The following is a 14,526-nucleotide window of genomic DNA, read 5'->3' on the forward strand; positions in this document are numbered from 1 at the left end:
GTATTTCTATCGAAGCTTCTTTGTCCCCTGTTTGTCGTCGGTACAACGTGAAAAGGTTTTCATTTAGTTTTTCACTTGCTCGCTTCAAAGATACTCTGGTATTCGTTTAATCAGTCTTCACAGACTTGCTACTTTTTCGTAGGATCTTTATTGGAAGAAGAGAGTTTAATCCTGTTATTCGTAAATAGCAAATACACTCTGGTTTCTTGATTGCTACGGTACAGGATAAAGCGATAATTAGTTTAGAAACGACTGAGTTTCCGTGAGAAAGGGGAGGTGCGAGTAGACGACGGAATTGTTGAATTATAATTACCGTCTATGTATGTCAAACAGAATCCTCTTAAGGGCGGGCAATCTAGCTTAAGCAGCAGCAAGATGATCTTAAGGAAAGTCAAATGTTTTTATTAAGAGAAGGTATTTTTGCGAGCGTTCTATCTAGACAATAGCATAACTTGTTGCGTAGGAAGAAGTGGGAATACGCAACTAGGAGTAGAAATTCAGAGAAACTGGTAAATACGATAGCTTCCTGGCGTTGTATGGTTGCAAGTAACTCGAGAACGCTTCTATTCGTATCGTTCTTAAATCTCGAACGCAATGTGGCGAGTGAGAATTCCTATGACACTAATAAGAGATCGAGAATCGTGTAAATATCTTTCTTGATGGAAAGCAAAGAACGATTTAAGGAATAAAATTAGGAATTAGAAGTACACGTGTATTATGTGTACTGCTTATAAAGAAACCTTTCGTAGGAACAAGATCGACCAGAGTTGCAAGTTCGTTTGAAAACTGGAAAAGAGACTTTCCAGAGAATTATCAGTTGTCCCGACAAGGGAGAACGGTTCGGTTCCGACCTGCACGAAACATTGGAATCTCGATCCTTTAGCTAGCTGACTCAAAAACGATCGTAAGTTTATCAATATGAAAAAATGATGGATAAAAGACAATAATAGTAAATTCTAATTGAACCAAGTCCTTTACAATTCATGTATATTCCTTGGATGTTATTCTCGTGGAAAATATTTGGATGACCGTTTGATTATTTGGAACGTGCGTTTCCATTGTAAACAGCAGTCTAAAACGCCACGGTTACCGAACGGAACAAGAGTAACACGTGGTACGAGACAGGAATCGCTTTCTGTTCTTAATCTCGAACCGAAGCTCTGGTTAACCTGGCGGTGTATAGCCGCACGTAACGATAACGCGATTAAAGTAACAAAATACGTGTCGTGGTCGGAATTTCTCATTCGTTTCGCGTTTCTCCGCTGTGCGAGCGTGGCGTTCGTTTCCTTTATCAGCGGAACGCCGCGTCGCTTGCTTTATTGCTTTTCGCGTGCGCCACGCCAGACCACAATAGGACGACAAAGGGGCCACGGGGGGTGTGCCGGCGACGATAGCAATAAGAGCGGCGAAGCAATATTAAGACTCGAAACATACTGCGGAAAACGAAGCGACGCAACGTTCAGGTGCTTCATCTCGGTGATTCCGGCCAGGGGGACGAGTTAAACTTTCATCGTCTTCCGGCTTTATTCTCCCTCCTTTCGTTGCCTCTTCCAACCGTTCTCTTTAATTCTCGCCCGAGCCTGCCAGAGGACGAGGTGAAACGAGACACGCTCAGCCTGCTATTAATAACGTCTGGTATCGTTGCTAACCCTGAAAACTTATTTCTGTTTATTCGCGACCTTATAATATCGTCGGATTAACCGTACCTTTATCCTTCTTTTTTCTCTCGTTTCTCATTTTCTTCGTCCGTTTGGTTCGAAGCCACGCTTCGATCTCTCTTAACGACTGGTTGCTCTCCTCGACTTGTCGAGGAGAATTACGCTTATAAAGGAGCGTAAGCGAGAGAATAAATCGTCGAGGAGACCTGTGTCAGAAATTTCAGAGGCAATTTCAGGTCGCAGCTCGCCGGATTGCTTTCATTATTCAGTTCATCGTTCGGCCCCGAAACGAGACGACACTAGGCGATGGTGGTAGGGATGCAAGACCTCGCTGCAGACGAGAACCTTTCGGAAGGTTGATCGCGAAATTCTTAGATTTTCATTCGACCGCGAGGTTTCCAACGCCAGCCGAGTAATTTCCCCTGAGTTCTATTTCGTTGCGGCTACGGATTCGCGGCTACGAGATCGTCGAGTTCTTTCGCAGTTCCGCCGATCTTTCGAAATTGTTATGCAAATTCATATATCGGGTACTGGCTGGATTTGTCGATTAAGATCGTACGTACGCAGGAACGATGTTTAAGTCGTACGTAATTGCGTAAATGTTAACTTTGTACAGGGAGTCTGGTTCGTAGAATCATATTTTATTATGGTAAATTGGTTGCTCAGTGGTTCGATAATTTCATTCATTTCTTAACGATTGTATCTTTTTAAATGGAGTTGATAGCTTAATTGGTTAAGCGATGAATATCAAATTAGATACGATCACGAGATTAAAATAATGTCTTTTCTAATGTGGCCGAAATCAGTTTGAAACGTTTTGGAAACTGTTTATCGCGAGGCGAGACTAACGTGACTGGAATACTTGTATGCTAATATAACACAATTAGCAAAGTTCATGGATATGCAGCCATCAAAGACTGAAACTTTCTGATGTAATTTCATTAGCGTGGAGCAAGTTAAACGTGATTCCGAGTGTTGGTTAAAGGGGGACAATACACGAGGACAATACCTAGCTGCTTAATCATATCGACAACTAGCATAACATGCAAGCATTATGTTTCTTCTGCGACAGTCTCGAGTAAAGCTTCTATTGTAGTAATATAATATCAGTTACGAGCATTCTACAGAGTTCTACAACGTTCATTAGCTGTGATTTCACTTTTAATTTGAGTTTCAATTAATTAGCCACTTTCAAATTGTAATTTCAATCGCATTTCTCTATCGAGATAAGAAGGGAAATATTATCGATTTAGATTGATAAAAAAAAAAGTAAGAAGAAACATTGTTAAACGATAAAGAGAAGAACAAAAAAATTCGAAAAACGAAATAGAATTACAAAATACGATATTTATCGTTAACGTAGAATCTCCTCGACGCGTTCATTGTGTTCCACGCGCACTCGATTCGACGCGTATTTTTAGATTCCGTACGGTACCGATTTAAACACCACGCGCGAACTACAATTCCCAAAATTATGAAAAAGTATTGCATACCGATTCATATATAAAACACACGCGTATGTAAAGTATCGGGATATAAATATACATAGTACGCGATGCTGTATGAAAATGTTTTGTTATAGCACACAGCATGGTAGAAAATCGAAATCGGGGCCGCGGTCAACGTGTTACGCGAAACAATTTATACGAACCGCTACCACAAAAACCTCAACCCTTTTCGAATAGAATTCGTAAATTCGATATCGCCGGTGGAACGATCCCGAGATCAACAGCGATCGCTTTTATACAAATATCATTAACAGAGTTGAGAAAGTTTGCCGCCGGGACGGGAAGTGAATTTCTGGCTGGTGAATAGAGCCGACGCGCCGGTTTAATCTCTGGAGAGCTACTTAGCGAGGAAGTTTGTTCGATCAGCGGCTTTTCTTGCGGGAACCTTGCCCTGGCCCTTCTTGCCTTGCCAGTTCCGTGACGAACAGCCCTAATTATCACTCGGTCGGATGTGGCCAGAACGCCGTCAGAAATTCCCTCGCAAATCCTTCTATTCTCGCCAAGGCTCCTGCTCATTTTTCCTTCGGGTTCAACGCGAGCGCGGAAAAGCCCCTGCGATGCTCCCTGGATGTTTTTCGGCCTTCGTCTTTCTTCCCTGGTCAACGTCTGCGTCTTTCTCGCGACGACATTTGAGAAATGAACGTACATCTAGCGCGTGCAAAAACCAGCGACCGTTCTCGCTTCGATAATCTCAAGATTTCTGGCTTAACGGGGGTAACCGTGTGCGCTGAAGGATGTGAGCGGGATCCGGAATAATTGTTTCTCTTTTTTTCGAAAAATTTTTGGACTCGTTTAATTTGGAGAGGAGAAATCCTTGGATTGGGAAGACGAACGAGTATAGCAAGATGCGGACATTTCGGGGGGCGGAGGATGAATTTTCTGAAGAGATCATTCAACAGGGTGTAAGGATATAACGGGCTCGCTAAATACTTGGAAAGTCTTGGCTGAATTATCCAGGTTGTAGGTTAAGCTAGCCTGTATCGTCGTCTAGGGTAGGTGGGAGTATCATCAGAGAATTACATAGTTCTAATTTGACTATCCAGCATCTGGAATGTCGAGATAATTCTTAATCGAGTTATTATTCTTAATCGCACAGAAAACGTAACGATTATAGATAAAAACGTATCGTTTAAGATCTTGTTATCTATAATATATCTTATTTTTACTTATATTTAATTCATAGAAAAGAAGATCCTTTGTGTGTCATATGTCACGTTTTACGACCAACGTATCGCCTCAATTTCTTTTCCTATCCCTCGTTCCATCTCTTCGATACAATCGTTTCTCTCCTTTTAACTTCCTACTTAATTATCCATATTTTACCCCCGACTGCGATAAAATCGTTGTTACTATATAGCGCGCAGCGGACGACTTCTCTTTCTTCGTTCGTTACGCTTAGTACACGGCAGATAGGGCCCGCTATCTCAGAATCAATTTTCCCTATTGCAGGATCCTCTCAAGCCTGCTGTTTAAGCGCTCTTTCGTCGGGGCAAGGTTCATAATGCAACGTTAGTCGGGACTACGGATGGAAAGAGCGGCTACAGCTATATCCGCGTATCGATCGACCCCGAAATCGAAATGCATCCTGTTTGCCTTCACGGCGCGGGTACGCCGCCGGTTTATTCACGCGGGCGGATCAAGGTCCTCCATAGAGGACTCGCCGAGGCCGTCCCCGATGAAAAGGGCTAGGGAATATTTTAGATCCGGCTAACCGTGAAACGAGATACGTGCAAGTAGCGTGGGCTCACGCCTAGCCAGCCTCGCTTCAGCGATCGATGAACCGTACGAAAGGATGCTCGAAGACGCTGTTCCGGTTCCAGCGTGCAGCCCGTCGTCGTCTCGAGACACAGAGCCACGTTTGGTCCACGAGGCTTTACGTGTGTTCGCGCCAAGCACACGCTGCGTCCTCTCCTACTTTCGGTGAGAACTCTAGGTAGCTTCCACCGGCGATGTTTTCCCTTTGGGAAAAATAGAAACTTCCACGATACTCGTTGGAGGATTTGCCGGGAATAGCCTGGTAGAAGGAAAGGGATAAGCCCCACCGAGAAATATAGGCTACTGCTGACGGAGTCGTCCATTCTTTGGACAGGATCAAAGCCCTGGCTCGTTCGTTCGCGAAATAAGCGCGAACGAACCGTGACGGATATGGAGCACGACATTGTCCATCCCTTTTTATCTCTGCTATTTTATGGGTTTCATTCGGTCTCTTCTTTAGATGGTTTCGTTCTCGAAGGTATAGAGTGGCTTGGATACTCGAGACGGGTTGATTTGGTACGGCTATAGGGAGATCTTCGTTTCTGTTAGAACTCTTTGTATCAGGATTTTCAGTGATTTTAACTAACGATTCGTATCTTCGCGCATGGACGGTCGTAAATATCAAGACATTTACAGTGGTCGAATGAAATGTAATGTTTGGTATAAATTGGACGTGTCGAATGCTTGGTGTAAATTGAACCGGTGTGTTTTGCTTTATAACGTAAAGTATCAAGTCGCGTAAATTTTGATTGACTTTTCGATAAATTTCCACGTATATACATGGGAAAAATTCCTGTCCTTATCAAGACGATGGTATATAGGATGTTCTATAAATTAACCGTGCAATTCTTACAGCAAATATGGTAAATGCCAAGTAAGAAGAAATAACTCGGAATAATATACCAAATATGCAAATAATATACGCGTTCAATAAATCTTTGTGTACGATAACGTATTTTAAAATTAAATGACGTACCCTCCTAAGCGATATATCTACGTACAAATTTTTGAAACATCTGAAATCCATTCCGAGAAATCCACAGCACCCGCATAATATATCGAGAAAATTATGCCACGAGGTCTCGTAAGCACCCATTCTCACCGAATCCTACACCCCATGCGCCATTCAAGCAGAAACAATTCTTACCAGATCTGAACAAATTCTTAAACACGTATACGATACACCGGTAGATACACAAAGAGAAAAAGATGCTTTTTGTTCAACGTTTACATGCAAATGGCCGACCGGGCTGTCGCAAATATTTATACAAATAGCCGGCGATCGGGCAGCTACCGGATAAGGACAACAGTTTGTACTCGACGATTCTCAAAGGAACCGCGCACGTAAATATCGCAGATGATCACGAACGGAGAATTCAGCGGTCGCACGACTCGATCATAGGACGATCGGAAAGACGCGCTGCTGACTCGGCTGTCTCGAGCTCGGATTCGCGACCAATGTGCCCGCGGTTCGAGTCCTGGTCGATTTTTGACCATCATCTGTGTTACTCGATTTATTCCTATTTGTATCGTGCTTGTGTCAGCGTGTTGTTGCCGATTCGGAATCTACTTAAAATCGTAGGTACTTCGCGTTTAGCTGTTCACAAACTCATCGTACACGTACTGAGACGTTAAAGTAACAGCGTCTCGATGTTGGAGATTAAACGATTATTTATGCAAATTCATATTCTCGTGGAGATGATTAAAAGAACGGAGCTTATATGTAGGTAAAAAATTGTTTCATATATTAAATAGTATTACAACAAATACTGTACTTCGTACGTACTGAAATATATTTTTCTACATTACGTGCTTTCTTACGTATTTTTTCATCTCCACATTTTTCATAAACATGTACAAGTCTACCCCGTCTACCGACAACAGAGCTCCTTGTACTTTAGAGTACCTGGAATTAATCTCTTGTACACGTATATGTGTATGGGAAACAACACTTTGTTAACAGTCTCAGAGCACTAGAATTTAGCAAAAATGAGAATATGCGAAACTTAGAATATTAGAAGCTCTATACACGAGAACATGTTTTGATACAACGTCGTTGTAACGCAAAAGGTAGTCACCAATAACGCTAGCGATTGACGAAGCTTGAGATAATAAAACAACGTAAAAGTTACAGCATCGTCGATGAGAGGATAAGCGAGATATTACGGAATATCTGTAGTTGTAAGGAGAACGATACGTGATCCTATGAAATCTCTATATACCTATACATGGATGCATTTCTTTGAGGATTTCGAAACGCGATCGGGGGATAGTAGAAAATGTTTTGTTCGGCGCCAGCCGAGTTCTACGTATACAACGTTCGAGACCTTTGCGCCCCAAGACCTTTTCCCATGAATACGATCGGCGGCGCAAAGTAGAAACTTCCATCCGCGCGACGACGGCTCTTCATCCGCGAAATTAACGAGATTCTGGCAAGCGTTGGTCCGCCTCCGCGATTCTGCGAAACGTTGCCGTTCAGCGAACGATTTTGGCCTGAACAGCGTACTAAATTGTTATTGGTGTTGTGTAATCGGTGGAGTTCCACCTTTATGCGGATTTGCTTGGGTAGCGTACGATGTGGATTGGGTTAAAGTTGCAGGCGATTTTGGTTAACTACACAGTGATTTACTGACATTTCTTTATTATTTCTAGCTTAGCTAATTTTGTTTAACGAGAAAGGAAGACTGTTTTAATGGCAAATATTTATCTTATTTGCCATAATTGGTAATTGGTTAAGTAATCTACCTTACTTGTATGTTATAATTTAGTCCTTAATGGATAAGTACAATTACGATCACGGTTCAATTTCACTCTTAAAATACCTGTGAAAAATAAATGATACGATATGTATGCTTTTGAACATTAATGTAAATCAAACTGTTACGTCGGGCGACACTCTACCTAGGCCAGGCTACACATCGCGGGCAAAATGGGAACCAGATGTTCATGAACCGGATCTTTCAGACCGAACAGACATCTCTTTACTGAATCGTTTCTAAAGCTTATTGTTTACTACGGGAAGATACGGGAAAGTTAGTTTTTCTCACGTATCACACTTCCCACTAACAACTTTCTATCGAGGGCGGCTAAGACCCTTCCTGGTCCACCAATCGTCGTTTATCCAATCAGAAGCAATGTTTACTGCCCTCACTTTCCTAATCAAAATTGCCATCAACAAATCCGATGATCCCTTGCGTTAGACAGACCCATCGCTAGCTTTCGTCCGACACAGCATCGTCACTTTAAGTTACTTATTCTTTATCGTTAGAATAGTCAACATGTCATTATCGGGTTTCTATCCTTAAATCAATCATCTACTTAACTTGTACATACGCATCAATGGAATTATCTTCTTTATAAAGTTGTTGGAACAAACATTATTTTATACTTTTACACATTATTTTATATTTTTATATTATGTTAATTCGGTATAACCTCGATTGAACCACCCCTATTATCGTAACAGAAGTCAGGGGATCGATCATTTCGTGGCGTCGATTATCTAATCGTAACGGGAATTTACGACTCCCGTTGACGTGCTTTCTTGCGATCGCATCTCTCCGCGAATGGTCGAAACACAAACAGAACAGAGGATCGAAAAGAACTCTTCGCTTTCTAAAACCTCTCGATAGTAAATTAGAATAAAGCATCACGGAAAGCCTAAACCCTGGAAACTCCGAGCTGTCCAAAAGTTCTCCGAACCATGTAAACTTTCGAATCTCCGACAAATGGAGCATTGTAATCCGACGCATGTAAACGCTTCTGCCATTCCGTTTGACGAGGGTCTAGACTCTAGAGTCTCTAGGTTCTCGTGGTTTATGAATCCAGCTACGTAATTGTCCGCTGAGAATCTCGTTAATTAGTTTAAACGATCGAACTTGGTTCCAGAGATGGCAGTCTGACGTTTTACGACTCGTACTCGCGTACAATGTTGACTATTAACGAGATATCGACTAGGAGACGCAGATAGGTATGACAGGGTGCAGACTATGCGTTAATGAGCGGGCAATCGACGCCGACAATTGGCAGACAGGATCTCATCGTACCGGCTCGCTTTTGATTCGTGACAGACCAGACTGCCACTGGGACCCCTTCGTACCGCACGACAGTTGTCAGTGACATGAAAGCATTACGGCGATCGATTACCGCACGGCAGCGCCGTCGATGATCTCCGTCCATTTCGTATACAGCCTGTTAATACTAACATCTGTTCGTGGCGATCTGATCGTCCAAAGTCAAATTGTAGGACCCTTTTGTTCTCGTAGTCGGGAGTTTACCAGTTTCACGACATTGTCGAGGTGTAGATAGTGGCAGCCGCGCGTGTGCCTCGCTATTGTTCCATTGTCGAAAGAGGTTCACGACCGACGTTATGACGAAATAGACTATGGCAGATTGCGAGAGATTGATCGTGGGTGATCGGGAAACCTGGCTGTACCGTTTGATGTCACGTAGCTTCATCTTGTTTGGGAAGATTTTAATCTATTACGTTAACTAGGAATTATCGACTCGTTCGATACTCCATCGACAAACTGTTGTACGTTGTAATTTTTGTTATTTAGCAATTATTTATTTCTTCGCGAGCGTTGTTTCGATTCTGTCAAAGACGAGTCAGATCGCATTTACGTTTCCAAGGATTAAAATCGAAGCTGCGTTACTCTTACTGTCTTCCAATTCTGTGATTTTGAATGCTTTTGGTCGGAGGTTGAGTCGGGTAATATGTAGTTAAATTTAATCCGTAAATTACGTAGAAATCGACGCGTCAGTGGTACGAATCTCGTGAAAAGCGTCGAATGTATGAGCAGCGTGTGTGGGATAAGAGAAGGATGAGTTTTAAACCAGACTTTTCCCACTCGTTCCACGCTGAATGAATTTACAGTAATAAAATTTGTTCTTCGCGCGTTGGATGTAGAAGCAGATCAGCTATAGAAATTACTATAAAACGATTGTAAAATTTTATGAATAGTATACTTTTCGGTAGGAAATAAATTACTCGCTTCAAATTATTTATTAGTCATATCTTCAGCTTACAATCCACCGCGTTGCTTTTAATAATTCAAACTGATAAAATTTTAACAAGTATTTGCCATTCAGAAAGTTCGCTGAGCGTACACGTATTTTATCGCGTGAACAGCGAGACAATCGCATGGGCTGGAGAACTGCTGCGGTTTCTGAATGTTCTCAAACACATTATAATTAATTCATGCGTTACCTTGCAGGTCGAAATGAGAAGGTGTGGCTTCGTCGTGTGGTTGGTCCTCGCCTGCCTCACCAGCGACGCATTGCAACAGTACAGGGAAAAGAACATCAGTGAGTGATATCATTTATTACTTCGTTTAATTAACACGTTGGAAATCGCCTACGTTCGCGTTTACGTCCTCGAATTGTCTGTCCAAAAAGCTGTCAGGGCGATAAGTGATAAAATCATATGGAGGTAACACGATACAAAAGGTGCAGAAAATGAAATAAAACAATAAATAATTCACGAACAAGATTATCGAGACGTTTAACACTCTACGATATGTACGTACAAAATGCAAATTGAAAGTGACAAAACTTTTAGAAGACTTTCATGATAATGGTGTACATGTGAAGCATATGTTTCAGTTTTTATACTATAAATAAATTTACATAAATGTTATTCATTGTCATATAACATTGAACGTAATAAATATGCAATGACCAATGGACGTGTTAAAATCAGCTGCTAGTGATCGTGTCACAACAAATTTTTTGAACGGTTACCTGCACGATAGAACTAGCGCATCCGCACATGGATGGCGAGCGCGAACTCACATTGTCATTTTCAACAATTTTTTTATAGTCACTGTATGTATAACAGAAGGGAGAATTCGTATTTCCGAGGAATAATTCGTTTCGAAGCGCTTCAATTCTCTTCATAGGCGGTTCCACGACATTACGAAAGATGCAGAGTCTTGCCGTTTTCTACTGCTCGGTCGATGAAACGATTCTCCACGGGATTAAATCCCTGGCGACGACACGAAGTTAATTAGAGCCACGTGTCTTTCCGCCAATAAGAATTACAACATTCCCTGTGTGTCGTCTCTCGTGTGCTCTCGTCGAGGGAAGCTTCTTACGGTCGAGTCGTTGCGCAAAATTAGGTTAGATCGGGATCGGCGAATTCAATTCTTAATCTCGTTAGTCAGCGTCGTTCTCAATCTTTCGTTCCTCGTGCAATCGCTTCTCGCGAATCAGTTTGTCCCTACCACGTTCATCTGGATATTGATGAAGTTTCCTAATTAAAATTTTTATTTGATACCGCAAGACTTTCGAAAGTTATATCTCGCCCTGTCAATTATTCATCGTTCATGTGTTTTTTAACGAACCGCGAGATGCAAGTATCTTAGAAAAGATTGAAATTTTGCAGAAGTAGTAGCCACGAGATAAAAGGGAATTGTTTTTTAAGGAAATGGAGAGTGTTTTTTAACGAACCGCGAGATGCAAGCATCTTAGAAATGGTTGAAATTTTGCAGAAGTAGTAGCCACGAGATAAAAGGAAATTGTTTTTTAAGGAAAGGGAGAGTGTTTTTTAACGAACCGCGAGATGCAAGCATCTTAGAAATGGTTGAAATTTTGCAAAAGTATTAGCCACGAGATAAAAGGGAATTGTTTTTTAGGGAAAGGGAAAGTGTTTTTTAACGAACCGTGAGATGCAAGTATCTTAGAAATATTGAAATTTTGCAACAGTATTAGCCAAGAGACGAAAGGGATTTGTTTGAGGTATCTATTTACCTGTGCATTTTACAACACGAATATTTCGAAAATTTCAATATATTTTCTAGAATATTCTAAAGTCGTACCTTGCTAATATTATTCGACAAGAAAGAATGGGATCATGGCGAACCATAATAATTTAGGTCGATGATTAATCTTAATTTCCGATCTATATTATACGGGATAGAAAAGATCGATAATTTGTATCGTGTAAAATATAAAATACAAAGTAGAATCGAATATTTTGAAATTAAAATAAATTGAAATTAAAAATACCGCAATGTTGAGCAGCTAAAGCCAAATTATTTCAGTTACCTACGATCCAACGATACCAATTAAAGATAAAAAATTCTCTCCGACGTAACAACTAAAAGAATACAAAATACCATTAACGCTCATCATAGCGATGAAAAAATCTGTAGGGATAGCTCCGATATCATATTTCTTTTTCTGAAACATATTCCCTTGCGCTATTAAAACCAGCCGAAAAAAAGGTCGAAAAGGGAAGATACCATATCCACGTCGTGTATGCCATAACTATAAATCCGTTGGAACCGAACGTTGAGAAAAAAGCTCGTGAAAATCACCGCGGCTCTATAGCACGTACGTTCATGCTTGCCAATCACAATGCATCGCCACAAAGTTATCCTTTCTCGACTGCTCGACCAAGGTATATAAATGAATTTACAACCGTCGTATGATCGAATGGCCGACGAACAAAGTTTCGCTATGAAATTTTCGTGTGTCGATAGTCCGCGATAAGACCTCGATACACCGTACGTTACATTCGAATGTACACTACGGTTCAAAAGTATATGCGTTTACACTCGTTTTTCTCCGAAGGAGTATCATTTAGTTAGAAAATTGGGAAAAGGAAGACCGACGAGCGCTCTTTTATCTTTTAGCAGCGCCATCGTAGAATGTTACGGCAGGTTGAAATTTATCTCTAAAGCTCGGTATGTGCAGGGGAAAAATTGATATTTGCGAGAATTAAGAAGCCATTTAAATAATCAGCTACCATTTCGACGAATAATTCACGTTTCGTATGACACATACATACGTAACGTTAACGTTCTACGAGAAATATCGCTTTAGATCGTTAGCTTGCCATTTAATTTACATATATTAGCAACTTTCGTGTATCGTTGATATCAAATCAGTCAAAGCTTTCACATATGGTACTTACGAACGAGTATGTACTAATACATGAATGCGTATGTGGAGAAAGAGGGAGAGAGGGAGGAGAGGCGCATATGGGACGTGGCACGAACGAGATTCTCTATCCGCTCGATAAACTCGACGCATCGAAATCAAGGGGTGAAGAGGGAGCTTTGGAATTCACTCGGCGGAACTCAAAAGCTCGACGAATACCCGGTGATATTGGGAGCAGATTGGAAGCCAAGAATCCGCCACGAGATTGAAAAGTTCACTCCCGATTCCCATGGCGGCTTTTACCGCGGACAAGACGGTCGGATAGTAAAAAGGGCAAATTAAGCGCGCCCACGTAAGCGGAAAAACCAGCCCGTCGCCCTCAAAGCGAGTCTCTATTTTTTCCTCCTTTTTTACTCCCCCTGTTCTCCTATCGTCTATTTTTGACACTGTTTTTCAACTTTTAAAATATCGAGCCGGGATGACAGCCGGTCGGCTCTAGGCACCGCGATAGATTATCCTCTTCGATCCGTACCGGGTAGAACGTTAAATTAGAAAAAGGTCAACATTTATTCGGAACGTAGAAATCTATCGTTTCGATGGAAATTTTTCGAGATGCGAAAGAAGAGAATAATTTGCATTTGGTTTTTGGAAATGACGGAATTGTGGAGCGATTATCGCTTGCATATCCCTTGCTTATTCGATAAATGCGAACTATGCAGCGGCGTGTCCTGCATATCCTCGTACAAATTATTTTGTGTCCGAATGTGTAGAAATTTCATCTTTCTTTTTTAAAAATTTCTTTTTTTCTGACATTGTGTTTTTATTATTGTGCTTGCTCGTCACCGAGGGACAATCAGGAAAATTATTATATCACATTATTGTGTAATCTTATACGAAGTCATAATTTTTCTTTTTCGTTTCAATCGTTGTTATAGTTGCAAGTCTTTACGTTTCAGATTTTAAAGTTTAATACTAAGAACAAGCGAAAGAATGAGAAACTTTGGAACAGCGTCGAATCATTGGCAATGAAATATTAATCGTAATTATCGAAACTTAGCTGGGTTTTAATCGACCAAGTAATCGGTCTAAGCTAAGTTAACTTTATTTTCAAATAAGTAAACATTTTCCTCTTATCAGCAAAATTCTCAAAAGTCTAACGTTATTTATTGTAGTATAAATTACAATCTAAATGTTATTTATTATTATTTACATATTATTATTGTATATTGTTATTTCTAAAATAATTATCAAGGTATTAGCTAAAGAAAAGAAATCTTAACATCTTAAAATATCATCAGGTTCAAAGAACCAGACAGAATACAGCAACATATTTTCTTCTTCAAAGAAGGTATCGATCAAAGTGTAAACTTCTCAAGGAAATTCCTTTTCCGATATCAACTTTTTTTCCAGTCAAGCAGAACAAACTCATTTCGATCCGGAAAGAAGTATTTTCTCTCTAAATAATCTTCTAGAATTTGTTCCAAAGCCATATTATAGGTAATCAGAGGAAGAAGTAACAAAGTAGATTCAAAGTTGTTTCTTTTTAACCCTACTGCGTCCTTTCCATCGTTTCCGATCTAATTACATTTTTCTAACATCAGAAATAATCACAAGTTCGTATGCATGGTTTCTCGCCTTGCGTTCAATATTTTAAGAAACAATAAAACATATATATTTATCTTTTAGGTGTAATAATAAATTTAGAATAATAAGATGGGGAT

The 14,526-nt window shown here is 40.6% G+C and overlaps 1 protein-coding gene across 7 annotated transcripts in view; it reads left to right on the plus strand.

Moving 5' to 3' along the window:
- The window catches only part of LOC117159436 (uncharacterized), a 170,045-nt gene that overhangs the window by 49,260 nt on the left and 106,259 nt on the right, over positions 1-14,526 (plus strand). For all 7 annotated transcript variants that reach the window (XM_076623130.1, XM_076623133.1, XM_076623137.1 and 4 more), the window contains one exon: positions 10,138-10,228. In XM_076623130.1, the coding sequence (XP_076479245.1) occupies positions 10,138-10,228 (91 nt within the window). The remainder of the gene's footprint in view (positions 1-10,137; positions 10,229-14,526) is intronic.

The sequence above is a fragment of the Bombus vancouverensis genome, chromosome 1 (assembly GCF_051014615.1).
Source record: "Bombus vancouverensis nearcticus chromosome 1, iyBomVanc1_principal, whole genome shotgun sequence".
Classification (NCBI taxonomy): Eukaryota; Metazoa; Arthropoda; class Insecta; order Hymenoptera; family Apidae; genus Bombus; species Bombus vancouverensis.